Below are 27302 nucleotides of genomic sequence, written 5' to 3' on the forward strand. Positions count from 1 at the left end.
TTCCCAAGTGTTCTAAAAAAAAATCATCATTTACCTTATTTGGCCATCTTACATATAATAGTACCAGTAAACTTAAAGAGGAACGCCAGTGAAAATAATGTAATAAAAGTTCAAAATTTTTACAAATATTTATGTATAAATTATTTAGTCAGTGTTTGCTCATTGTAAAAGCTTTCCTCTCCCTGATTTACATTCTGACATTTATCACATGGTGACATTTTTACTGCTGGCAGGTGATGTCACTGGAAGGAGGTGCTGCTTGCTTTTTTGGCAGTTGGAAACAGCTGTCATTTCCCACAATGCAACAAGGCTCCCACAGTGTTATGTCCGGACCATGGTCTTGATATCACACTGTGGGAGGGGTTTCACCACAATATCAGTCATACAGCGCCTCCTGATGATCTGTTTGAGAAAAGGAATAGATTTCTCGTGGAAAAGGAGGTATCAGCTACTGATTGGGATGAAGTTCAATTTTTGGTTACAGTTTCTCTTTAAGTAAATCAGCTGCAGACTTGCACATTGGTCTGTAAGACTCGTGCAAAATGGGGCTTCACTAGCTCTTGCCCACCCCTAACAGTCTTTAAGATGCCAGTGGGATCATCAGTGCAGAGGCCAGGGTAAGGTAAGGGCATGTAGGCGTGTCTACACTTCTACTCCCTGGAAGACCATACAGCAGGTACCTCAAGTACCACCAACAGTGCAAGTTTTTTGGGCAATCCAGAGGTAGTTAATGAGATCTGCTGAGACAATAATTACCTCACCTGTGAGTGTTTGTGGTTTCCTGCAAAACATGTACTGGTGGTGGTACTTGAGGACAGGGTTGGGAAGCCCTTCCACACAGAACAGGGTCTTTGTTCATTGAAGTGCCGTTACACAAAACAAGCAGCGTAGGACATTTTAGTACAGCTACACACTACTCAGTCTTATATTTAGTTAGGATTTGTAACCCTACTTCAGGGTTCCTTTAATTGCATGCCATTACGACACTGCAGTCAGCAGCGTGAAAACAGAAGGCCTGTTATTAATATCCATACATCCAGAAACAGATGTAATTACAGCCTGGCCCCTGACATACGTGTATATATATTCAAGTGCAAGCACCTATTTCCTGCACATCAATCATTTAACTAAGTGACAATTACGGTTGTCAAAACACTTGGAGGACAACACAGGCATCTGCGATGACTGAAATGACACTTAGATTTTAATCATGACATTTACACCCTGGGGAGGGAGGTAGGATTAACGCTGTGTAATGAGATGTCCTGAACCAGACCTGGCTGCAGAAATGTCCTCAATGTGGAGGTGTGAGAGAGATCTTACGTTTTAATTATTAAGACCATCTGCTTAAAAGAACCATGGGATGAATATTGATGATGTCTCGGAGCGCATCCAAGGTTTAGCATGGAGCTGAAACACAAAACCATGCCAGCAACATGACCCAACTTAGAGGGATAGCAGGGAGGTATCAGCAAAGGTGGCGAATCAGCTGCAGCCATGGCAGCCGAGCTACTCAAACCAGGTGAATGACTGATTAATGTGGTAAACTGGAACCTTCAGAGGCATTCCCTACAGACGCCTCAATTCCAAACAGTATATAGAGAAACACAGAACGCACAGAACACACACAGGAAATACTTGACCCCCTACAGTCTGGATTCTGACCTGCACTCAACTGAAACAGCCCTTGCCAAGGTGGTCAACGACCTTACCCTTGCCAGGGCCAAAGGCAGTTATTCCATCCTGCTCCTCCTAGACCTTTCATCCGCATTTGATACTGTAAACCACCCCCTCAGATTTACCTTAATACCCCCGATATCTCATCCACCACCATGTCTCCTCATGTCTTTCAACAATTTTCTCCTGGATGTCAGCTAGGTTTCTGAAGCTTAACCTAGACAAAACTGAGCTCCTGATCTTTCCACGCCACGCTGCTGCACCCCTCTACGATTTCCACCTCACAAATCGACGACACAACCATTCGCCCTACCTCCCAGGACTGCTGTCTGGGCGTTACCCTGGACTCTGACCTCTTCTTCATCCCCCACATCCAAAAAACATCACCAGAGCCTGCAATTTCCACCTCCATAATCTCTCCAAGATCTGCCCCTTCTTAACCACAGACATGACCAAGCCGCTTATCCATGCCCTCATCATCTCCTGCCTTGATTACTGTAACTCCTTCCTGTCTGGCCTCCCCTTCAATCAGTTATGAACGCAGCTGCAAGACTCATCCATTCTTCGCACCACTGCTTCCACATCTCCCCTCTGTAAATCCTTGCACTGGCTCACTATCCGATTCAGAATAAGTTTCAAGATTCTATGCCTGGCGTATTTTAGACCAGTGGCCCTCACGTCCGTCATAATGAAAACCCTGGAGCGTGCAGTTCTATCCGACCTCAAACTCTCCACCTTGCCCCTTCTGGATCCCTACCAGTTCGCGTATAGGGCAAACAAGTCCACTGACGACACAGTAAACATCTGCCTTAAATCTATCTATGACCACCTGGATAGACCAGACACGTACGCCAGAATCCTATTCTTGGACTTAAGCTCGGCGTTCAACACCATTCTGCAGGAAGAACTAGCTGCACTGGGAGTGCACCCAAGCCTACGACTCTGGATCACAGACTTTCTCACCAACAGGACCCAAGTCGTCAGGCTGGGGGACATCAATTCACAAAGTATGACCACAAACACAGGTGCACCTCAAGGATGCGTCCTGTCTCCACTGCTGTTCTTCCTGTACACAAACAAATGCAGATCCAGGGCAGACTCAGTTAAGGTCATCAAGTTCGCCGACGATACTACTATCATTGGACTCGTCACCAAGGACAATATCCAGGAGTACTGTCAGCAGGTGGAGAGAATCTCCCTCTGGTGCAAGGAGAGCAGGCTGGTGCTTAACATCGCAAAAACCGTCGGGCTAATTGTCGACTTCAGAAGGTCCGCTTTCACCCTACCCCCAATTCACATCGATGGTACGGAGGTGGCAAGAGTACCCTGCGCTCGCCTCCTGGGCACCACAATCTCCAGTGACCTCACCTGGAGGCCCAACATCACTGTGATACAGAGAAAAGCCCAGCAGCGACTGTACTGCCTCCGCCAGCTGAGGAAGTTTGGCATGACCCAAGAGATTCTGACCAATTTCTACTCCGCTACCATTGAGTAGATCCTCTGCTTATCCATCCTGGTCTGGTACACTGGTGCAACCTCCAGCGACAGGCACTCACTTCAGAGGGTCATCAGGGCGGCGGAGAGGGTCATTGGGAGACCTCTCCCTTCACTTGCCCTCCTACACAACAAAAGACCGAGATCGAGGGCCCTGAAGATCGCTAACGACCCCTCTCACCCGGGCCACTGCTACTTTAGTCCGATGCCACTGGGACGAAGGCTTCGGGCCATCTCCACAAAGACGGCTAGGCATAGTAATTCCTTCTTTCCCTCAGCCGTCAGCCTCCTGAACTCCCTCCACATACTCCCACCAGGGCACCACCACGACATATAGAACTGTCACGGACAGAGCCAACTGCTGCTCTAGTATGCAAACTGTAAAGGCAAATGTAATGTACAATGTAAATGCAATCGAAAAGCAAATGTAACCGTCTGCTACTGACATGTGTAATTGTAACCGTCTGCTACTGACATGTGTAAATGTAAATTTCTGTTCCTGTTGCTCTATGCTATCGATTGAAGTCCCTTCTGAGCCAAATGTACTGTGCCAAACCCAATTCCGGGCATGACCCAGTCATGCTTGGCAAAATAAACGATTCCTGATTCCCTTAGATTGTAAGCCTCTAGGAGGACCCTCCCTTTCCTAGTGTAGTCTACACGATCGAGTACTCCTTTCCTATGAAAGCATGTTATTTGATTTTTATTGCTGGGCCTACCTAATCGCATAATCATGCATCTTGTACCGTTTGCCTTGTATAACTTAGCTCTATGTTGTATAACCTTGTTATGTCAGTCATTCTTGTATCATTGTATATGTTTTAATGTCCAGCGCTGCGTAATATGTTGGCACTTTATAAATACAATAAATAATGCCACATATAACACAGGACAGAGCTATGGTCTGACATTCCAATCTTTTGTTGGTAGGAACTCCAGGGTCCAGTGAGAACCTAGCCTTATCTTTATGCAAAAGGAAGCCTATATTACTTGATAGCAGCTTACCAGCTTTCTCCCCCAGTTCAGACCTGGCCAGCTAAAGGCTCATACACACGTTCAACATAATGCAAAACCAACCGCACAACTTGACTAACCGCACAAGTTGTTTACATGACAAGCACGTGTACACACACACACACCAACCAAGTAAACAACTAACTCACAAATGCTATGCGCGCAAGCTAAACGACATACTGCACGACATGTCCACATTCAAAAACAACTAAGTTGTTCAGAAGACTTGTACACACAAGCCAACCTGCATGATAGTTGGGCAGGTTGATCCACCTTTTGGATCTGTCAAACAAACGGTTTTAGATTGGTCGTACGGTTATTTGCCAGCTGTAAACATCCCCAACTATCTTCCAACAGACCAAGTTTAGAAGATAGTTGGGCCTATTTTTTGGGAAGTGTGTATGAGCCTTAGGACATCAAACTGTAACACAAGGTGCATCTGCCTGCCTCTGGGATCAAGGATTATGATGGGGAGTCCAAATAGGGTAAGAGGTCCATCAATCCTCCCTTCTAAAGTCCAGATCAGCCAAATGAGCCATTTGATAAAGGAGATTTGGCCCGACACGTCAAGCTGGCTTTTATGCTTTGTACTACCGCAAGTGAAATGCAATAAAATTGATTGGATATATATCCGTTGAGGGTCGAGTCCTAACTGGGATTGTTTTGGCTGAGCCTTAGGACATGCAGTGGAGCTGCTTAGGTAGTAGTTAGTAGGCAACGGACTTCTAATAGTGTAGCTGACTCCATTTGCTGTTTTTTCTACTAAAGTTTTGTGGCGAGAAGAGAGTCTTCCATACTTGCATCAGTAGAGGGGAAGCCTTTGGATGCTCCAGACTCCAGAGGCTCCCCCCGACCCCCCTTATGATGGCCAGGAGCCTCCTCATCTTCACAAGTGTCCTTGCCTCCTTGTACGAGCACAGCAGCAATGCGCAGGTGCCAGCGGATTCGCGCCTGCACAGTAATCAGGAGCCACTCATGTATGGAGAGAAGGAGAAAAAAAAAAAAAAAACACATGCAAAAGTGGCCCCGTGCTACACGGAAGAGAGCGCCGCCTCTAGCAAACTTCGACTTTAATGTCGAAGATTCTTCAGAGGGTCCCAGCGCAGCACAGGATGGGTGTAGCAGCCATCCAGAGGCTTCCCTCTACTGAGGTAAGTAGCTCTCTTTTTTCTTTAAAGGTTATAGGTACCCTTTAACGGTCATTGGGTGCTCACCATTTACTTCAATAAGGTTGGAATTCTTCTGGTTCAAGACGACATACAATTCCCGCTGGTCTGATTTCTTCCCTACCAGCCAGTAATCGCTCATTGCTTTCACTATGATCTCCTCGTCTTCATCCGCTCTGGAAGACCAGAAAAAAAGCCAAATGAGGGGGAAAAAAAGGAAATAAAACTAATTATTAACTATGTTACGGTACCTTCATAATAAAATATTCCTAAGTCCCCATTCACATTGGGAATTGCAAAACACTAGGGAAAAAAAAAATCACTAGCGTTTTGCAAAGTGATTTTCCTGTGATTTTTCACTGTACAAGAATGTGATTTTAGAGTGATTCTTTAACATTGAAATGCAATCACTCCAAAACCCTGCGAGCAATATGTTTGAAATGTCAGCAAATCACTTATCACTGGGGATCGCTAAGTGTGAACACTACCATTGCTTTGCATTGCCATAGAGCTTTTTCAAGCTCTAGTGATTTACAGACAAGCTGATATCACTAGTAAATGCTCCAGTGTAAATGAACTCTACAGTATAGATTATCAAAAAGCCATTTTTACTTTGTACGGTTTGGGGATTCATTATATATTTGCATCACTACCATTTAGCATAGGATCTCAGAACCACACAAGGCTTTCCTGAATGGAGCAGTTAAAAAAAAAGTGCAGGTTGCACCTGGTTCAAAAGCCGCAATCCGCATTGGGGCAGACCCAATGCCCGCTATTATCATGGGCGAAGATGTTAAGTGTGATGGGTCAAGCTTAGTTTGGGGGGGGGGGGATGTTTAGGGTTAGGCACTCCCAGAGGAAGGTTCTGTGAGAGAGTAGGGAGAGGTTTAGTTATAGTCAAATAAATTAGGCTGAATTCATAAGACTGTCCTAAACATCACCTGTGACAGTCCAATGTAAAAGCTGCTTTAGGCCTCTTTTCCATGGACTGTTGAGCTGTGTGCTAAGCATGCAGTTACTAGGCAGTAGTGAGCAGTTGAGTGCGAGAGGCATTTCACTGCCTATCAACAGTCCGTGGAAAAAAGGCCTCATTGAGCTGCAAAACAGAAGTAACCCTTTGAATTTTCCTGCATTATCAGCAGTGCTTTCTCACATTTTTAGGGCTGGTTCAGACGGACGTTTGCGGAGTGTTTACCGCAAGCGTTCGGAACGTCATGGTAAACGCTCCCATTGAAGCTTTTGCGTGCGTTTACACGAACGCGGCGTTCGTGTCCCGATTTTCGCTAGCGTTCGAGCTGCCCCTGGAAGCGACATGTAGCTTCCAGGGGGCGGCCAACCGTAACGGCTAATGTCCCCCTAGGGGGAAGAAAAAACGCGACCGCATCGGAACGCGACGCGAAGGCTACTGAAAGCCTGACCGCGCAGCCGCCGCAACACCCCCAAATGCAGACGTCCGTCTGAACCAGCCCTTATTGACATCCATTTACTTTTTAAGACAATGGTTGTATTCAACTTGCTGTTCAACTGGCTAATTTGCATACATAACAGCACTAGCATTTTACCATTTGCAGAGCAGGTAAATCGAAAGGGCCTTCAGACAATTTCTGAACCTGTGTTTACCTCATGTTACGTGTCAGTTAAGGTGGCCATACATCAGGCGACTTGGCAGCTGATCGACCATTATAATCGGATGAAAATCGGTGCCGCCACGTGCCTACCCGGCCAAGAAAGCGACTAATTTCGGGTTTAAATTGGTTGCCATAATTGGTCAAGCATGCTGCAAGATGTAGGGCCGACTTGCTTGATCGGGTGTGCGGCGGTAATGGTGAGCGTGGTTGCCTAGTGACGTCACACATGCGCCCTTACTAGGCAACCACGTGGGTCGCGCGTGTATGGGCAGCGGAGGGAGCCCGGAGCAAGGGGAGAATATGGACAGGTAATGTAGAGAGTGCATTGGGCACATTAAACATTGGGTCGGACAGCGTCGGGTCGGCGAGGCCTCACAAGGCTGATTCCTGATGTATGGGCAGCCGAAAAATCTCTCTCTAATCAGATTCGATTAGAGAGAGAGATGTCTCTTGGTCGGATCTGCCCATCATCACTAGATGTACGGTATGCTACAAGTAATGGTTATTAAAAAAAAAAAAAAATCTTACTGGGATGATTCCATGTACTGATATAGGGCTTGATTCATTTAAGCTACACTGCTAAAGCTGCACTTAATGAGAGGAACGCAAGCTAAGCGCACACTATGCTGCTGAGCTGGTAACTTGCGCACGCTCCTTGTAACTAATGGCTGCTCCACTCATCCTGCCCTGAACCCCGGCAGGTCCAGTGGCTTTCGATGTGCTCCTCGCACGTTGATTGACCCAATTGGCTGCCTGTCAAGTGACAAGCAGCCTATTGGGCCAATCAAAGCACCGGGATAACGTCCTAGGAAGCCAACCTAAAGGGGCTGAGTGCGGGACGAATAGAGCAGCCGCTAGTTAGAAGGAGCACACGTAAGTTATCAGAACACGCTAGCTGCACTACCGCAGCATAGCGTGCGCTGAGCTCCCCTTATTAAGCTTGATGAATCAATCCCATAATGAGCAATTTTTAGTAGTTTACCTCTGTCAGTTTTCATTATTGAGCACTGCAAGTTTTAAAATTCCGGTTTTCAATCACTGGATGGAACAGAAAGTATGTTCCCTGAATTTGTCTTCCTCAGTGTTTGAGAGAATTGCTGTTGGTTCCCTTGTAAACATTCCTCCTGCTGTCATTTCTACAGTGCAACTTGGGTGAGAAATCAGTGTCAACATACCTTGTAAAATCACTATTAATGTCCCCGAGTATCTTCATCAGTTCAGGCTGTACAGATGTCAAAGATATACTTGGCGTTTTCTTGAGGTGTATTGTACTTTTCTCAGCTAGGTTCATGTGGTTGAAATAAATAAATTTAAATTGGGGCTCTTTTTCAGACCTGAAAAAATCAGAACAACAATTTTATTTATTAGGAAACACTAGGATGACAAGCTCCTTACCTGACAATGATGTCACTGCTAATTCTCATTACATTTGCTTAGATTGCAGAAGGATGTAAAAAACAGGACACGGAGAGCCAAATATAGTGTAGTAAATCTTAAAAATGATAAATGTTTAGAGTAAATGCAGTATACTCACAAAGAAGGGTCACCACAAAGGTAACCACTGTAACAGCAGGTGGGGAGATTAAACCTGTCCCCACTCAGAATTAAGAAGTCACTCTCTGTAGATCAGGAAAGAAAGGGGTAACACCCCTTCACCAAGGGTGGACTCAGATATTGTATGAAGGGAACAGAGGTGCCAAAAGACTAAAATCCAATTTTTTAAAAGCATAAATAAAGAGGAGGTAGTGGTAGACTTATCTCCTCAAGCAGACAAACAAACTGTCGATTTCAACAGTGAAAAGTTTTATTTATAATCTCCAAGAAATTCTGCAACACGTTTCACAGGTGTAACCCTGCTTCATCAGGCAGTAAAAAAGAGGGAGTATACAACAGCTGCAGATCAGCGTAACACTAAGCGCCTCTCACAGAGGCGCTTAGTGTTACACTGATCTGCAGCTGTTGTATATTCCGTTTTTATTGGATTTTATTATTTTGGCGCCTCTGCTCCCCTCATACAATACCATTTGCGTAGAGATACATTTTGTACATCTAAAACAGGGCCTACATACAGACATGGACAAATTTGTCGGTACCCTTAATATGGCTGGAGTGGGATCTATTAGTTGGATGGAGTGGGATCTATCAGTTGGCAATATCGACCTGGTCAAAAGATAGATCAGAGAGGGGTCCATTTGCTCGATTCCCTTCACACAGATTTTCCATCAATTTCAGCATGAAATCTTGAAAAATCTGTGTGCACCTGCCAGGTCTCCCTATCATTGGATTACAATGATTTTTCAGACAAGCCACATCATATGGTACCTACAATTGTGTAATCAGTCAGTCTATTTAAATGGAGTAAAGTAGAGCATTTGCTGTTTGGCATCACTGTGTCCCCCACACTCAACATGGACCAGAACAAAAAGTAAAGTAGAGCGTTGTCTGAGGACATCAGAAAGTTATACATAACCATGTTAAGCTGGTCATACACATAGTTTTCCACACAATGGGCTCGATTCACTAAGCTTAGCACCGGGGAACAGCGTGAGTTAGCTGCTGTTACGCAGTGAATCAGAGGGCCTTAATTTAGTGTCCCTGCATGCTATTGGCAGCGTACCATGCGTAATCAGGGAGCGTAGGCTGTCTGCCTATTGGGCCAGAGTGATCAGGTCCTATGTGACTGGACCTGCTGGTGCTCAGGGAGGGAGGAGTGGAGCCGACGTTAATTACTAGCGTTCGCTATGCTGCAAATCAGCAGCATAGCGTGCGCAGAGTGTCCGCTCCCCGATTACGCATGCTACGCTAATAGCGTGCAAGGATACTAAATTAAAGCCCTCTGATTAACTAGCGTGTGTAACAGCACCTAACTTGCGCCGTTACGTGGCGCTAAGCTTAGTGAATCAAGCCCAATGTTCCAAAACGATTGATTCCTTTCTAAAAGGAATCACTTCAGAAGGATTGGATTCCTGCCACACACAGCATATTGATTTTCAATAGATTCCAGCAATCTATTGAAAATGTATCAAGCCACAGCCTTGCACTGTACGATGCTGTGCAACACTATGGGCAGTCTATCAACCATCACTCCTGCCCCACCCCCAGTCGACCTCAATTTTCCCATTCTGTCCAATCGATACTTTTGATTCTTTATTTAAACTAATTGAATATCCATCCTATTAAATCAGAATGTTGGAATTTGCAGGGAATCGAATGGGAAAATTGATCTGTGTATGGGCATCTTAAGAGAAAGGCTTTAAGACCATCTTCCCACAGCTTGATGTTCCTATGAGAACTGTTGTGATTATAGAGACGTTTAAGGTTGATGGGACTTCAGCCAACCTCCTTGAATGAGGAAGCAAGGGCAAATTATATCACGTAAAGCAAACCTAAAGCGAGAAAAATCTTAAAATATAATGAATTGTATGTGTAGTACGGATAATGAATAGAACATTAGTAAGCAAAGAAAAGTTATTTTTTATTTTCAGTTATATAGCTTTTTTTTATTTATTTATTTATTTTTTTATATAACACTGCATCATTCTGTCATATTTGCAGCGCAAGCATCCAAAGGACCGGCACCACACCAAGTAAATATAGCTCAATACTTTTATTAGGTCATAAAAGACCATACTTTTATGACCTAATAAAAGTATCAGAGCTATATTTACTTGGTGTGGTGCCGGTCCTTTGGACGCTCTAGCTATTTGTGACCCCTTGGTACAGGGGTGAGGGCCTTGGCATGCACTATGCATCTTGGCGCCTTGTATTCAGTGCTCCTGGATCCACGGTCCTGTCATATTTGCAGTTTAGAAACCACATTTAGGCTTTTAAGCTATAAAACAAAGCAGAAATAACGACCTTTTGAATGTTCCTGCAGTAAAACCTTATCTCAAGCTGTCTTTCAGGGTTTCTTGATTGTCTAAGTGCTTCAGAAAAAGACTGTATGACACCCAGTGGGTCATGGTCTTTTGCATAGATAACGACTGAAGTTTTTGTTAACTCTTCCTGTACTGAAAAACATAAGACACTTATTTGCTACTAATGTAGTATCTATTTCTTAGCTGTACTACACATACAATTAATTATCTTATAAGTTTATTTTTGCCCATACACACACCTGACTTAAGCCAGATTAGGAGGCCGATAACGACCACCTCAGTTGATAATCAAGCATGTGTACGGCAGCCCCCGACCCCAACCTGGGAGCGATCCGCCCAGCGGATCTATTTGCCACCACCATCATGCACGCTCTAGTGGTCTTCTCTCCGTTGTTCCCTTACTCTTCCCCACATAGTGTCACAGTGCGGGGTCAGCTACACAACGGACACGAGTGTTTGCAGCCTGGCCCACAACCGACGACATCCGTTGAAGTGGTGTACGTACCTTAACTGCTTCGGAAGGATCTCACACTTCTGGCAACTGATAGAGCCAATGCAGTGAACAAGGATGTCCATGGATAGACATTATTATGGTTCACACAGGGCTAAGTGTTAGTGTATTTTGAGTATTTATCTTAGCTTATTTTAAAATACTAACATGACACTCCAATAGTTTACAGTAAAATAAATAAATAATGGCTCACAACTATAGATCTGAACTCAGGGAATTGTGTTTATATCAACCAGGGAATTTCACTTTAAAATGTAGAAAATAACTCTTATCCCTTTCTTCTGGTTGGTTCATATATAAAGAAGCATATTCTTTTTAAAACTATTTCTATTATGGCAACAAAAGCATTCCTCCCAACTTTTTGAGATAAGAAAGAGGGACACAAACCACACCCTGCCATGCCCCTAACCACACCCCTAGTCGCACATACCATAAAGATTTCATAAGTAAAATGTGTTTTATAATTCAAACCACACTGGTCCTTTGTATCCTGCTTCATTTTCCTTCATATTAAAGCGGATCTGAGATGAAAAACTAACTTAAACAAGAAGTTTTAAATCAGGATGATACCATTTATTGGCTAACTAAAAATGAATAAAAATAAGCAAGCTTTCGGCCTTGCAGCCTTCGTCTGGCTTATATCCTGTTAGTTTGCAAACTGGTGGTACAGACAGCTTATATACATGCAACATCAAAAGGGAAAACATATTTTTTTCAAGCATAAATACATGTCATTAAGATGCCTTAATTCAAACAGACCATCTGAATGGAGTTAGAGGTTATTAGCTAAGATAAGGATCCTTGTTTACGCCATGCTCACAGACCTGGGATTAGGATTGACCCAGAGGTATCGTAAATTCTTAGTTCACAAGTTCAGCTAGAATGGCTCAGTCTCATACCAATATAAAAAATTGTTCTTATTCAAACCGTTCTGCACAGCTTTGAACCAATTTATACATTTTGTTTCTGCTATTAATCGATCATTTGACGTTTTGAAGCCACCCTTCAGGGCAGTGACACGTTCTTGCTTTTACTGATGGCTAACACGGTACAATACCCTACTGCTACTACTAACTTAAACAAGTAACTTGTCTATATATCTTATCTAAAGTTTAGATAGTTTACACAGAAAATACAGCTGCAAACAGCTTCAACAGTATGATTATTTCTTCCTGTGATACGAGAGCAGCCATGTTCTGCTTGTCTTCATTACACACAGGCAAGCTGATCGGTATCCCCAGCCTGTGAAAACTTCACTCCCCTCTCATCATCCCCTCTGCCTCTGAAATCTATGGCTAGTAACACCTCCTCCTCCTCCTCCTGCCCAGACTGAGCTCCCATAAGCCCTTGCTACATGGATCTCAGAGTGCCAAGGCACTGGGAAAAGCTGTGGGTGAGGCTTGTGTAGTTTATAGGGAATTAGGGAGTATTAAAACAAAAAACAAACAAACAAACAAAAAAAGTATTCGGCTTGTGGAATGCCCTATAAAGTATATGAAAGGAACACAATTATGCAATGAGTAAAAGTTTATCTCGGATCCACTTTAACATTTGAAAATTAGAAACATATCAAAGGATGGGAATAAAGTTTTGAGTCAACGGAACACATTTTTAGCAGAAAAATACAAATATGTACATGAATCCTGAAAGAGGGACAAATGAGGCAGAAAGAGGGACAGAGGGACTGGGTTCCAAAACACGGACTGTCCCTCCAACACAGGGACAGTTGGGAGCTAAGCAGAAAGGGCCGGTATAACATACACACCCGGATATTCTCCTGTTAATGTTGTATTGTTCACAGATATCGGATGCCAGCACTGTCAGCTGAGGTCCCACAAGGCTGTCAAGCTTCCTGCAGAAATCTGGCGTGAGCTGCGCAGAAGCTGGAAGGATAGAGAAATACATGAATTAAATAATGGACGGGTCTTTTAGGACAGATGACGGGAGTCATATAAATAAGCAGGCTAACTGTCACGATCGGTGTAGCAGAGAGGGTCTGATTCTCGGTGATCTGCAGTATCACTGGGAATACAGATATATATCCGATTATTGATGATCTGCAGTATCACCGATAATCCGATATAACGCTAACCTCTGAACACCTGAGTAGTGTGAGTGCTTGGTGCAACAGTAATACCGTGAGGACTAAGCCTCAGAAACAAGTGCCGTACTGTATGAAGTACTGCAGCAGTACAGATTCCTTCCGAAGGCCTGGACTCTCCCGGGGGAGGAGTCAGGCGGAGCGTAGGAAGGACAGAACGTGAGTGACACCTAGGAGAGGGCGTCACTAACAGATCTGGGAACTGCCTCTAACAGCAAGGTCAGTTCTCGAAGTCGGGCAAGCCAGGTCGTAACACATGGACAGATACAGTACAGATACAGAAAGCAGAGGCGGAGTCTAATAAACAGGCAGGGTTCGGCAACAGGGTTCAGAAATATCGGGGTACAAGATCAGAATACAGAAGAATAGTAACAAGCATGGGGAACCTGAGGAGCGAGTTCCCAATGAATACAGGATGGGCCCCGAGGCAGCAAATACAGAGCTGGCCCTCTGGAGCAGGTGCCCAACAAATACAGAGCTGGCCCTCTGGAGCAGGTGCCCAACAAATACAGAGCTGGCCCTATGGGGCAGGTGCCATGCAAATACAGAGCTGGCCCTGGGGAGCAGGTGCCCAGCGAATACAGAGCTGGCCCTGTGGAGCAGGTGCCCAGCGAATACAGAGCTGGCCCTGTGAAGCAGGTGCCCAGTACATACAGAACTGGCCCTGTGGAGCAGGTGCCCAGAACATACAAAGCATGAACTATCTCCTAGTGATAGAGATAGTTCTCAGGGTCGGGAAGGCCAGGTCGGCAACTCACAGACAAACAAAGTACAGGATCAGAAGACAGAGGCAGAATCAGGGGCAAGCGTAGGTTGGCAAAGGAATATCAGAAAGGCAAGGTACATGGTCAGATATCAGGAGAGTAGTGAGACAGGCAGGAAGTCATAACAGATAATCACAATCAAACTAGTACTTTAAGCTATCAACAGAATCTAGCTAAGTGTAGGATTACAGCTCCAGCTGGTCCCGGCACACTTAAGGATCTGACTAAGGGTCTGCGTGCTCCCACATTGTGATCGCAACGCCAGACAACCAGCAACTGACCAAGCAGCAGAATATATAGTTGCTGGACACTGCCGCCCCGCCCGAACCATTCAGCCAATCATGAGTCCTGCAGGAATCAGCTGACCTTCCTGATCAGCTGACACTTCCCCTGCTAGTATAAAGGTCCTGGATTCAGGCCCGCGCGTGCATAGCTCTCCATCTGCCTAAGTGCACTAACAGACCCAGCCACACCAAGCACACGCTGCTGCATGCTAACAGCCGCTTTGCTGTCAGGACATGCGGCGGTTTTTCTGCGTTCCACCACACACCCAGATGCGAGCAAACCGCCGCGTAGGACGCGGAGTCAGCCGCCTAGCTCTTGGCACACGCGGCGGCTTTCCGCGTTTCCTCACACTAACATTCATTTCAGCTTTCTGTGATCTGTAAACTCTTGAGACTCCTTATTTTTAACAATCTGACATTATAATTATTGATTTGGGTCCACTATAAATTAAGGCAAAGGACAGAATGAGAACATAGAGAAATACACCCTGAATGTATTTAGAGTTTAGCCTTTCTAGTTTCCCCTCATTTGTGTCAAATCACAAGTTGTAATTTGATCTCACCCGTGTCACCTGACTGATACGGCAGATAAGCTCATTTGAAAGCACAGGATGTTAATAATATGTCTGCTTCCATGAAAGCAGGAAGTAGAAGATTTTATTGCAGGATTTGTATCAGCTGTAACAAAGAAATGGCTTTCTTAAAAGGTTATTATGCTGTTGCGCATCTTTTACTGTGTATCTTTTACCAGTACTCAAAATCCAGCTGCGCTATCCCAAAGCCACACAGTAGGTATCTAATAGTCCACAATCTTGCCCTCCTCTGTGAATTTGATCACCTGTATGTGACTTTGGATTTATTTGTGGCAGAAGTTCACTCACCGAATTCACTGACTCTTGTTACAGGAGTCAGCATCAGCAGCGAAGGGTCTCCGCCCCCTTCCCGGCTCACTGGCTTCACCCACTCTCTTTGCGTCCCCCACAACAGAGGTATTGCAGCACAGACCCCTACCTACAGAGGTATCGCCGCACAGACCCCCACTACAGAGGTATCGCCGCACAGACCCCCACTACAGAGGTATCGCCGCACAGACCCCCACTACAGAGGTATCGCCGCACAGACCCCCACTACAGAGGTATCGCCGCACAGACCCCCACTACAGAGGTATCGCCGCACAGACCCCCACTACAGAGGTATCGCCGCACAGACCCCTACCTACAGAGGTTTAAGCCACTTAGAAAGACTGCAAATCCGCCAGCAGGGAATACATTTCACCAAAAAGAAGTTCCTCAGACAAAAGTACACACTTTCCATAGCGTAATACTGTTTAAAAAAAAAAAATTAAAAACATCTGTAGCACTCACATAGGCGGCAGAATGTCACAGCATAGAGTTTGGTCAGGCTCTCCCTTGTGCGCCACGCGATCCTCCCCCGCGTGGTCGCATTTGCCAAGGAGGAGCTACACACCACGACGCGAGTCAGGAGTGTAGCGTGAAGGGGCTAGCTGTCGTCTGAGCACCAATCCGGAGTGGTACACGGGGGAAAGCCTGACCAAACTATGCTGTGACATACTGCTGCCTTTGTGAGTGCTAAAGATGTTTTAAATCACTTTTATGAAACAGTATTACGCTATGGAAAGTGTGTACTTTTGTCTTTGAGGAACTTTTTTGGTGAAATGTATTCCCTTCTGGCGGATTTGCAGTCTTTCTAAGTGGCTTAAACCTCTGCAGTGGGGGTCTGTGCGGCAATACCTCTGTAGTGGGGGTCTGTGCGGCGATACCTCTGTAGTGGGGGTCTGTGTGGCGATACCTCTGTAGTGGGGGTCTGTGCGGCGATACCTCTGTAGTGGGGGTCTGTGCGGCGATACCTCTGTAGTGGGGGTCTGTGCGGCGATACCTCTGTAGTGGGGGTCTGTGCGGCGATACCTCTGTAGTGGGGGTCTGTGTGGCGATACCTCTAGTGGGGGTCTGTGCGGCGATACCTCTGTAGTGGGGGTCTGTGTGGCGATACCTCTAGTGGGGGTCTGTGCGGCGATACCTCTGTAGTGGGGGTCTGTGCGGGGATACCTCTGTAGTGGGGGTCTGTGCGGGGATACCTCTGTTGTGGGGGACGCAAAGAGAGTGGGTGAAGCCAGTGAGCCGGGAAGGGGGCTGAGACCCTTCGCTGCTGATGCTGACTCATGTAACAAGAGTCAGTGAATTCAGCGAGTGTGAATTTGATCACCTGTGTGCGACTTTGGATTTATTTGTGGCAGAAGTTCAGAGGAGTGCAAGATTGTGAACTATTAGATACCTATTGTGTGGCTTTGGGATAGCGCTGCTGGATTCTGAGTACTGTTTTGGTGGGGATACGGTGATCCTTTACAGCAAGTGCAACCCACAGGAAGGTTGTAGAAAATGATAAATTTTACACGAATTGTAACCAGTTATTACTGGCGCAGTGTTTTTTCCTTTTTTGTTTAGTGTATCTCTTACTGCTTTAACATGATGCTGACCGCTAGATAATACAAAAGGAGAAAGTCCTGACCATATAAGCTTACAGTTTTAATAAGAGGAAAAATGAGCAAAACAAGAGGTAAGGTAAGTCAGGAAGCTGTAAATAAGGTGGTAGTGTGCGCTTATTAGATATTACAACATGAGTGATGGTGGCAGGGCAGGAAAGGACTGGATTAGGGTGAAAGGGACACCTGCCCCACCACTGCTAAAGCCAATACAGTGGCCATCTTTGGGCATCCTTTAACTTAGGAAAGATTACAGTGCTGCCTGTGACCCCTGGTAAAGAGGCATAAGTCCTATCACTCCAGTATGCTGGCTACACACTGCAGGAGAAAATGGCTTCCACTAAATCCCCATCCCCAGGGCCGGTTCACCTTGAAAGCCAAATGGCCCAGTCCTCCTCTGGTCTGCAAATATTAAAGTGTCCTAGGTCTGACTATATGCTAGCCTGAAGAGCTACGTTTTCAGGTTGCATTTGAAGGTTTTAAGGATGGGTAAGTGAGTTGTGGGAGGGAATTCCAGAGGAGAGGAGAAACTGAACAAAAATCCTGTATACATGAAGAAGAAGAGGTTACCAGCCCAGCATAGATGTAGGGAGACTGTCACTAGCAGAGTGAATCTTGCCCCTGGGTGCAGTTACTTAAGGGAAAGCCAGGCTGATGAGAGCTTTGTAAGATGTACTAAGACAGGCATAGCTCTGTAACTCATGCCTGAACGATGACAGGTTCTTATAGTAAACACCTGCACTCTCCTATTTACCGTATAAGATTTATGGAGTTGCTTCAACATGCAAGGCAAATTTTTTTTAAAAAAAAACACATTCTGTATGTGGCACCCAAGAAAATAAATACTCTGGGTGGCAGTAGGAGCCAAATTATTCAAATTCACTTCAAATGGGACCAACAAATGAAACTTTGTTTAGATTTAGATCAGCACTTAAATTGCCAATTAAGGGTTTTTTTTCGTGCCATCAGAATAAACCCTGCAAAAGTGTATCTAAGACGACGTAAATGAAAAGTTTAATACACACCTGGGGCTTCCTCCAGCACCTTTGTATTGATCGCTTCCTCGTCGCCGTCCTCTGCAGCCTCCGCAATCCGGCAGCACATGCTCCCCCGCTGCGCTCTTGGAAGCACGCCGTGCAGGCGCAGAACTCTCCTGGCGACTGCAGCACGCACTGCTGGGTCGCGCACGCACAGTAAAGACCCCAGACTCACAGAGTTACCGGGCCGGATTGCGGAGGCTGCAGGCAGTGGAGGTCGGCGGTGAGGGACTAATCAATGTGAAGGGGGCTGGAGGAAGCCCCAGGTATGTATAAAACGTTTTTTTCTTAATCTCAGGTTCACTTTCAGTGCCAGTGAAGGTATATTTCACGATATGTAAGACAGCTGGAAGGCACAGGTAAAAGCAATCCAATTTTTACCATTTTTTGCAACAAGAGTACAGAGGAGTGCTGCCCGCCTGGGGACCTCCTCTACATTCTTGTTGCAAAATTAAAGTGAAACTAGCATTGCTTTTACCTGTGCCTGCCAGCTGTCTTCTTACATATGAAGGCGCTAATATGGCTACACAGTAACTAACTGTCCATCAATGGCTAAGGCCTGGGGCCCACTACACGCAGTAAAAATAGCGCCAGAGAATTAATTGATAATTTAACTAGTAAACCATTGTTAGCTTCCAGTGTGTAGCCCCACCTCCTTGCACAGAAGAGTTGACAACAAGTGCAAGGGCGCGGGGTGAAGCTACGCTCCGGAGGCCGGCGCATACAGACCCGACATGTAGGGTAAAAAAAAAAAAAAATTATTCAACAAGAAGAACACAAAATCACAAGAACTGTACACAGTGTTTGCAAACACTGGTAAATCGTGCCGCAATATGCAGCCAAAAATGGTGACCAAGGCCCTTACGCTTTAGAAGTGCAAGCGCTGCTCCCAGTGGCTGCTCAGCCTACGGCTGACTGTTCTAACAGATGGTTTTGACCTCAATACGGTGTTACTATTTGGAGAATAAAGACTTTGCTCTTGAGATCAAGGTCAACCACAACAGAAGCTGCAAATCACCTGAGTGAGCTAAAATTGCTTACCAGCCTCCTGCATCTCCCGATTCTGATGGCGAGATCCCAGTGGGTGAATTCCCAAGTCAGCCCACCTACAAAAGCCACATCGATGTAGTCTCTCTCTTCCTACTGACTTACTCTATTAATCTTACACTAGGGATACTGTAGCAGGAATCCAGCAGGAGTGAGATTCCACAGTAAGTGTTAGCTGAGCCAGAAATTCCACCACAGATCACACTTAAAGTCCCTCAGATAAATAAAATACCATTTAGCGCTTCATGCCTTCCACTCAGAAGCAAAATAACTATTTGGGTGGACTGACCTCTTCTAAGAGGTGAATTTTAAAACAAGCCAACACAAAACATTTCTTCCCATGCTGCTTAAGGTTGTTCGTTATTCCTTTTGGAAAATTCACATTACAGAATGGAATTATAGAATGTAAAAAGTGGCAGCATGTATTTTGCGGCTGAAGAGGAGATCTGAGCTATGCAAGCCCACTTCTCTGGTGTTCATTCCATTTCCAGCTCCTTACACCACAGTTTTTCTCTGGAACGAAGGAGGAGGGTAGCGCTCTTTCAGCAGAAACCAGGAGCCAAATGCTCATGCTGACATGAAGTAAAAAGAGAGGAGACACACAGTGGGGTATTTGCAAGCTTATCATAGGGCAGAGTTGCAAGGAAATTTAACAAGCAAAACACACAGTGCTCCAGAGTTCTATCCCGAATCTGAGGTGATGAGGGGTCAAAGAGTCTGACAGCAGTGTGACAGCAAGCTGATCCATTATGCGCGGCTAATGTGGGAGAATGTAATCTATACCATTCTATATGAATAATTCAATTTAATGAGTCCCCTACATCTTTCAGCTAATCATTCTCAGATTCAATCACCTTTACATATAGTTTCTCCCACTAGAATACATCTAATCAAGACTATTACTCTAAAATCTATCAGGACTCATTATGTTATAGTCTTTCTTGACTACAATTCTAAGATATTCCAAACAGGTCCTTTTTTTCAAGTGTTCTCTCAGGATTAATTACTTATCCAGGAAAATACAAACCGATATTAAAGGTGGTTAATAAAACACACAGGGGGAGATCTATCAACGCATTACCGACAGTTTTTTCTTCTTAATCTATTCTAACCAGCAGGGAGAACAGTTCTGCATGAAATAAGAACCTTGTTAAATCCTAGGTAATAGTGGCAATTTAGCGTGATTTTCTATAGCTGCACTACAGTTAAGAAAAGTGCAAATCAATCCCTAAACTGGCACAGATTAAGAAGTGCTTGATAGCAGTTCTACAGCTGTAGTACTGCAGGGTAGACAGGATTGCAGAGTGCAGGCTAGAAATGATTTGTGATGTGCTCCTCCCCCCTGCTGAATTCCTCCTCAGAGCCTGCTGCTATCAATACAGCAGATTTATTGGTTACCTCAGCAACAGCAATTCCCCTCATACACTGCACTGTCTGAGAGACCTTCCTAGCTCCTCCTATAACAGTTTTAGAAGGAATCTGCACTAATTATTTCTTAAAGGGGTTCTGTGGTAGTCAAAAAGTAAAACAAGCTGACACTTACCTGGGGCTTCTATCAGCCCCCTGCAGTGGTGATGTCCCACGCCGTCCTCCTCTGATCACCCGTTCCCCGCCACCGGGCATTATTCGTCTGGCATAGCCGATTAATGCGTGCTCCCATTTGCGTCATCGGGAGCTTACTGCGCAGGCGCAGTACGAAGTTTTCTTGTACTGCGCCTGCGCAGTAAGCTCTGATGACGCGTGCGGAAGTGAGAGCTTGGCCACGCAGCCACAGTGTAATCACTTGCGTGATTACACGGGGACTGGCGGCGGGGAACGGCGCATAGGGAGAGGACGGCGCAGGACATTAACGCTGTAGGGGGCTGATAGAAGCCCCAGGTAAGTGTCAGCTTGTTTTACTTTTTTAGTAACACAGAACTCTTTTAAGATGCCTGAGACAGTTCTGCACGGATTTCTAAAAAAAAAAAAAAAACTTACCAATGTTTTGTCTCAGACACTCTTGATAAATCTGGCCCTCAGTAATTCCTAGTTGATTGAGGTTTATGTAAATTCTGTATGCATATTTATGTAACTAGAACACTGACCAATCAAATCCCGCCACACTGGAATTTGACTAGTCCATTTTCAAGCTCCATAAATTTGCATAACCCTTCATCAACTTGGAATTATTTGCATCTAATTGGCCATCCCTGATAGCAATCTATTTATAGATGTCCATAGATATCTGACATTTTCTGCTAGATGAGGCATTAAAGTAGAACTTAAATCAGAATGTCTTCTCTGCTCTAAAAGGATTAGTCACATCAGGATGACCTTTATGGGAAAATTATGGAAATCCTACAAAAACCTAAAGTTTAACTTGGTTTCACTTGTGCAGAAGGCACTGAATGGGTAAAGCCTCAGTGTTCACCATATAACTAATTAGACAGGTTGACTTGCCTAACAAACACAAAAGCACAGATAAGTGAACTTTATTAGCAACAATATGTGGGAAAAAAAAAATAAGACTTTTCACTGTGTGCTGTGCAAGAGTTCAGTTCCGCATTAACCACCTGAGGACCATAGGCTTACACCCCTAGTGACCAGGCTATTTTTTTCAAATTGGCGCTCTGCAGCTTTAATGGCTCGCTGCAGAGCCATACAACTGAACACACCAATGAATCCCCCCCCCCCCCCCCCGTCTGCCCACCAACAGAGCTTTCGGTTGGTGGGCTCTGATCACTGCTGCAACGTATGTTTTTTTATATTAATTTGTGATTTTATTTTTATTAAATGTAATTTTTATATTTATTTTTATATCCCCCCCCTTCCTCCCCCCGGCAACCAATCACAGGGATCAGATCTTTTAGGCATGAGCCTATGAGTGCCGACCGCTCTCTAAGCCTCCCCAGGGGACAGCCAAGTGACACTGCTGTCCCCAGTACAGCACTGCCATAGATCACGGCGCTGTACAATGTAAATAGACGGAGGTTTTGCCGTCTAACAGTCGCCTAGCGGCAATCGCCATTGGTAGACGGATGACTTGGCTCTGCTCTGTCATTCAAGCGGGGGTGCACGTGCATCGGCGTGCACGATCCGCTGCAAAACCTCGCCCAGGACTTGACACCTTTTGCAGTTAGGCGGTCCTGGGGCTCTCCGCTTCCTGACGCCTATCGGCATTAGGCAGTCGGGAAGAAGTTAATCTTATATTCATAGCAACATCAGATGACAAGACGAAGCGGAGTGCTAAAAGCAGAAAAAAACATTGCACCGCTTTTAGACCCTAAAATCAGAAAAGAAACATACTACCAAGGAGGTTAAAGCGGATGCGAGATGAAAAAACTAACTATAGCAAGTAACATAATATATAAAATATATCTATATATATCTATATAGCTATATCTATCTATCTATCTATCTATCTATCTATCTATCTATCTATCTATCTATCTATCTATCTATCTATCTATATCTATATTAAAGTTTAGATGGTTTACACAGTAACTCTAGCTGCAAACCGCTTCAACAGTATATGATTATTTCTTCCTGTGATCAAATGAGAGCAGCCATATTCTGCTTGTCATTACACAGCCAAGCTGCTCTGCATCTCCACCCCTCAGCCTGTGAAAACTCCACTCCCCTCCCCTCTCCACCCCCTTGCCTCTGAAATCTCAGCAGCTCCCGGCTGGTAACGCCTCCTCCTCCCCAGACTGAGCTCCTATGAGCACTTGCTACATGGGACTCAGAATGCCTAGGCGCTGGAGGAGCTGTGGGTGCTACAAAGTATTTGGCTTGAGGAGTGCCCTATAAAATATATGTAAGGGGCACAACTATGAAATATGTAAAAGTTTATCTTGGATCCACTTTAAGGGACTATTTTTTAAGCCTACTGCAGAAACAGCAACATATACATGACAAAGGACAACACGAGTATAACAGGCTGTTACAAAAAGGTATTAAAAATAAATAAATAAAAAAAAAAAAAAAATCTGCAGGTTTCATACTCACCGTCAACCATAAAACACACCGAGGCACTCATAGCCTGTAAGAAGAAAATAAATCTTGTTAAGCATTTACAGAAGTGTCACTTTGCATATTGCCACCAAACCATCTGCTATCCTGGCTAGCAGAGACACAATGAAATCATTACACACAATGCTGTCGGGGGAATCCGTGTTGTACTTTCTAATTTTATCGGAAGAGGAAACAAAAGCTTAGGAGATCCCCAGGAGTCACCCTTTCTGGCAGCTCATTCACGCTCATTGTCTAGACAGTAATGTCATACAGTCTACACGGTGACATACAGCTGCTGCTTATCATTCGAGACTCAGCCAATGTAATGCTGCTTCATAGCGGGTCAAAGTCATGCTGCTGTACTGCAACGGCCATGTATCCCATATCACAACTGTCTGTACAGAGGAGCAACACACTACTTTTATTTTACAACTGATTATCAGGTAAAGCTCTTAGTAACACTTTACAAATAAAATACGGAAGCTGCCATTTTTATTCACTATTGCACATTGTATAGCCTTGACATCTTCTGCAGCACCTTGCAAAATACACATTGTCCCTGGAGTTGTCTCTGCTGCAGTCATAGTACAAACAAAGCCTCTACTGTAGTCATAGTCCAATGTCGCTTCCATAGTCCGAATTTCAAAGACTCTACCGTAGTCACTATTTCATCTCCCTATAGTCCAATGTTCCTTCCACAGTGCTAGTACAAAGCCTTTAACCTCCCTGGCAGTATGATTACTTCCAGATTTTATTGTTTAAAGGGCGTGCAATTTTATTCACAAGCTTTTAGACCCTAAAAAAAAAAAAAAAAAATCATACTGCTAGATAGATATGTGGCAACCCTGCATATTACACACCTTCCATGGAGCCAACTCGGGATTACTACTCTGAGCTACAGATTTCAGTCACGAGCCTGACTCGGGGTTACCGCCAAGGAGGTAAATGTAGTCCCTTCCATAGTCCTATTTCAAAGCCTTTACCAGGGTCTCTATTTAATATCCATAGTCATAGTCCATTGTCCCCATCACAGTTCTAGTCTAAAGCCTCTACTGTAGTTAAAGTCACAGGCTAACATACCTACCACAGTCACCTGTCACTACTACAGTCAGTCTATTGTACCTATCACATTCATTGTCTAATTTCTTTATGGTATTTTAAAGTTCAATATGAGGAGTCAACGAAACTACCAATATTTTTGGGGAGCTGGGTGGTAACTAAGAAACCCACATAAATATAGGGAGAACTTAATCTCCATGCAGACAGAGTCCTGGCCAAGATTGAACTTGGCCACTGCTGACATACTTCTGGAAATGTTATTTCAAAGCAAGAAATGTACTACTCTGTGTTTGGTGGATGTTTAGCCAGATCAAAGTGTCTGATTGTAGTTCTTATCGGCAGCTGTCAGACTGCAGGAGTACTGTGGAGGCATCTCTCCCAATACAGTAAACACTCCCTCCAAACTTAAACCAGATTATAAACATTTTATTTTGTTTTTGTCCATGAAGGTTTTCATGCTGTGGCTAATCTTTTAGAGCAGAGAGGAAATTGTGAATTTAGTTCCACTTTAAATATAGGTCACTGTCAGGCCTTAACTGTTGATGTTCCCATTGGAAGTCCGATTTCAGAATTAAGTTGATGAAATACAGCAGATTAGAGGACATTAAGAAAAAAGGTGTAACAGATATTGAGGGAGCCCTTTTCAATGGACACAACGCTATTTGGAGTATGATGCAATCAGGCTGTGAATTCTCACCCGTAAATCCTCTGCCTGCACTCTCTATACACAATAAAGTTGAAATTCTCTCTTTCATACGTGAACTGGCAGTATAAATGTGTCTCAATAAGCCGTCCTCCCAATTAGCAGAAATGGGAATTTCCACAGATGTCAGCTGCTGCCAGGGCTAAACATGATGCTTCTATCAGGCTCACAGCCATCACTGTAAACCACCAACATGATGTCGCTGCCAATGAAGCTTACTGGATAATCTGCTCCAGCTGTCAAACTAGCTTCACTATCTCTTCAACCAAATGGTCTATTGGCCTTGGGACAATGTTGTTCTGTTTTCATTTTGGCCTGAAATTACTTGTTAGTTATTATAATGAAACAGAGAAGGAATATTGGGTGCGATAGCCTGGACTGAGGTGTGAACCTGCGTGTTGGCACAGACCAGATCAGCTGCAGGAAGGACATCATACAGTACAGACAGGACCAGCCTCTTATCCCCTGAGAATGCCCAAATCAGAGGCAAGCGCTGGATGAAATTCACTCTGCTTCCAGCTCATTTTCTTGCCCTATAAGCTTAACCCTTTAGCAGCCACACAGAAAAACTATATGTATGCTGAAGGCCTGATTTGTTTCTGTTGCTGGGGAAGAGTGCCTTCCCCAGCTTAGCAGCTATGCAGAGTGGAAAAGGGTGCTGTCATACTTACCTGTTCTAGGAGTCTGGACTAGCTTCTCCTCTCCTCCACCGGCAGCGCTGCAATGCCAACATGCTCTTCTGACTTCCGATCACGATAGGACGTGATCGTAACCCAGGGGATGGCGTCAGCAGTGCAGCGCTGCACGGTACAGCCTCTTCCACTACCCCTCTTACCACCGGGCGGCACTGGTGGATGAAGGAGGAGAAGCTGATCCAGCCGCCTGGAACTGGTAAGTATAAAAAAAAAAGCTCCTTTTTTTGTCCCTTTAGGTACCTTTATAGAAAAACTCAATTTTCATTCAAATAAAAAAAAAAAAAAACCTCCATTTCAATCTGCAGCCAGCTAAGACCTCCATCACGGACATGGAGATCAAATTGTTATTCCTACTACAGCTGCTCGGAGATGGTCTAGAAACTTCTTGGAGGAATAATAATCTGCACAAGGTAGGAGCCTTTTTCAATAACAGACATTTTTCCATTGACCAGGAGCAAAGTCAAACACACCTACTATATATCCAAGTTGCCCTGGTGAAATGATTGGGATTCAACATTGCACACAAAAACAAAATTAACCAAACGGGAAAAAAAAGTGTTTCTCAATAATCCTTGCAATATACAGAGCCAAACTGAAGACTGAGATTTTTTTCTCGTTTAAGAAATGTTCTTATACAGGTTAAAGTAGATCAAGTTGACACTGAAGTGGCTCACTGCATGCTTATCTGACAGGAAAGCTATACATTAAACAGCCTGATTACCTCAGTAGCTACTGTCTCAAATAAGGGGACACCATACTTTACCCTAGGGTTTGGTTATTGCTACCCTTTTATAGAGTTACAGATTTCCCAGCAAGCTCATGGTGAACCAGAACGCCTAGGAGTGTGTAAGGAACGCTCTACACATGTGCACTACGAGTCGTGACGTAATGCACACGTGCAGAACGCTCCTAGCAATAAGAACGCAATCAATTACATGTGCTGCTGAGCCTAACCCTTGCACACTGCTGCCGGCCTGGAAGCAGCTTCTGATGGCTCTTATGAGAAAAAGGAAGGGTGACAGAGATGAATGGGAGGAGCGGTGGGCATGAGGACCTCTCCCTATACATGCCCACTTCCTCTGTTCTACCAATCTTCTTTGCCTCGGTTATCCTTTAACTACAGTACAAAGCATGCCCAGGGGTGAAAACAATACCTCACCTTGTAAACTATCAGATGAAGTTCTTCATATGTGTCCTCTGTATTCACAAAGATTTTGGGAAATCTAAATTTGGCTTCAGGGTCATTGAGGTTCAGAGGTCCAGTAAGGAACCTAAAGATAAAAATTTCAAAAACAAAATCTACATAAGCTTCAAGTTATTAAATCTTATATGTTCTGCACATAATGGCATTTTGAGATCAAGAATGAATAACTGAACAAACAATCAGATTTCCATCCTGCTCTGGTTTCTGATTGGCTGCTCCTGAATACATCAAGGCTTGCCTGTAGGAATTAAAAGGGAACCAGAGGCGAGAGGCTGCCATATTTATTTCCTTTTAACCAATACCAGACGCCTGGCAGTCCAGATCTCCTGGCATCAATAGAGTTGAGTCATCACCCTGAAACAAGCATGCGTTTAATCCAGTCAGGCTTGAGTCAGAGCACCTGATCTGCCGCTTGCTTAGTATCTGTGGTTAAAAGTATTAGAGACACAAGCTCATAAGGACAGCTAGGCAACTTGTACTGTTTAAAAGTAAATAAATATGACATACAGAGCTTCAACAGGAGCGTGCCATTATGGGAGTTATGCCT

At 44.5% G+C, this 27302-nt stretch overlaps 1 protein-coding gene across 3 annotated transcripts in view; it reads right to left on the reverse strand.

Annotated features, from left to right (window-relative positions):
- CCZ1 (CCZ1 homolog, vacuolar protein trafficking and biogenesis associated) overlaps nt 1-27302 on the reverse strand; it is a 72889-nt gene that overhangs the window by 1281 nt on the left and 44306 nt on the right. For all 3 annotated transcript variants that reach the window (XM_068246788.1, XM_068246787.1, XM_068246789.1), the window contains exons 11-15: nt 26711-26822; nt 23089-23122; nt 13134-13251; nt 8155-8313; nt 5400-5527 (exon numbers count right to left, since the gene is read on the reverse strand). In XM_068246788.1, the coding sequence (XP_068102889.1) occupies nt 5400-5527; nt 8155-8313; nt 13134-13251; nt 23089-23122; nt 26711-26822 (551 nt within the window). The remainder of the gene's footprint in view (nt 1-5399; nt 5528-8154; nt 8314-13133; nt 13252-23088; nt 23123-26710; nt 26823-27302) is intronic.

Source organism: Hyperolius riggenbachi, chromosome 7 (assembly GCF_040937935.1).
Source record: "Hyperolius riggenbachi isolate aHypRig1 chromosome 7, aHypRig1.pri, whole genome shotgun sequence".
Taxonomy (NCBI): Eukaryota; Metazoa; Chordata; class Amphibia; order Anura; family Hyperoliidae; genus Hyperolius; species Hyperolius riggenbachi.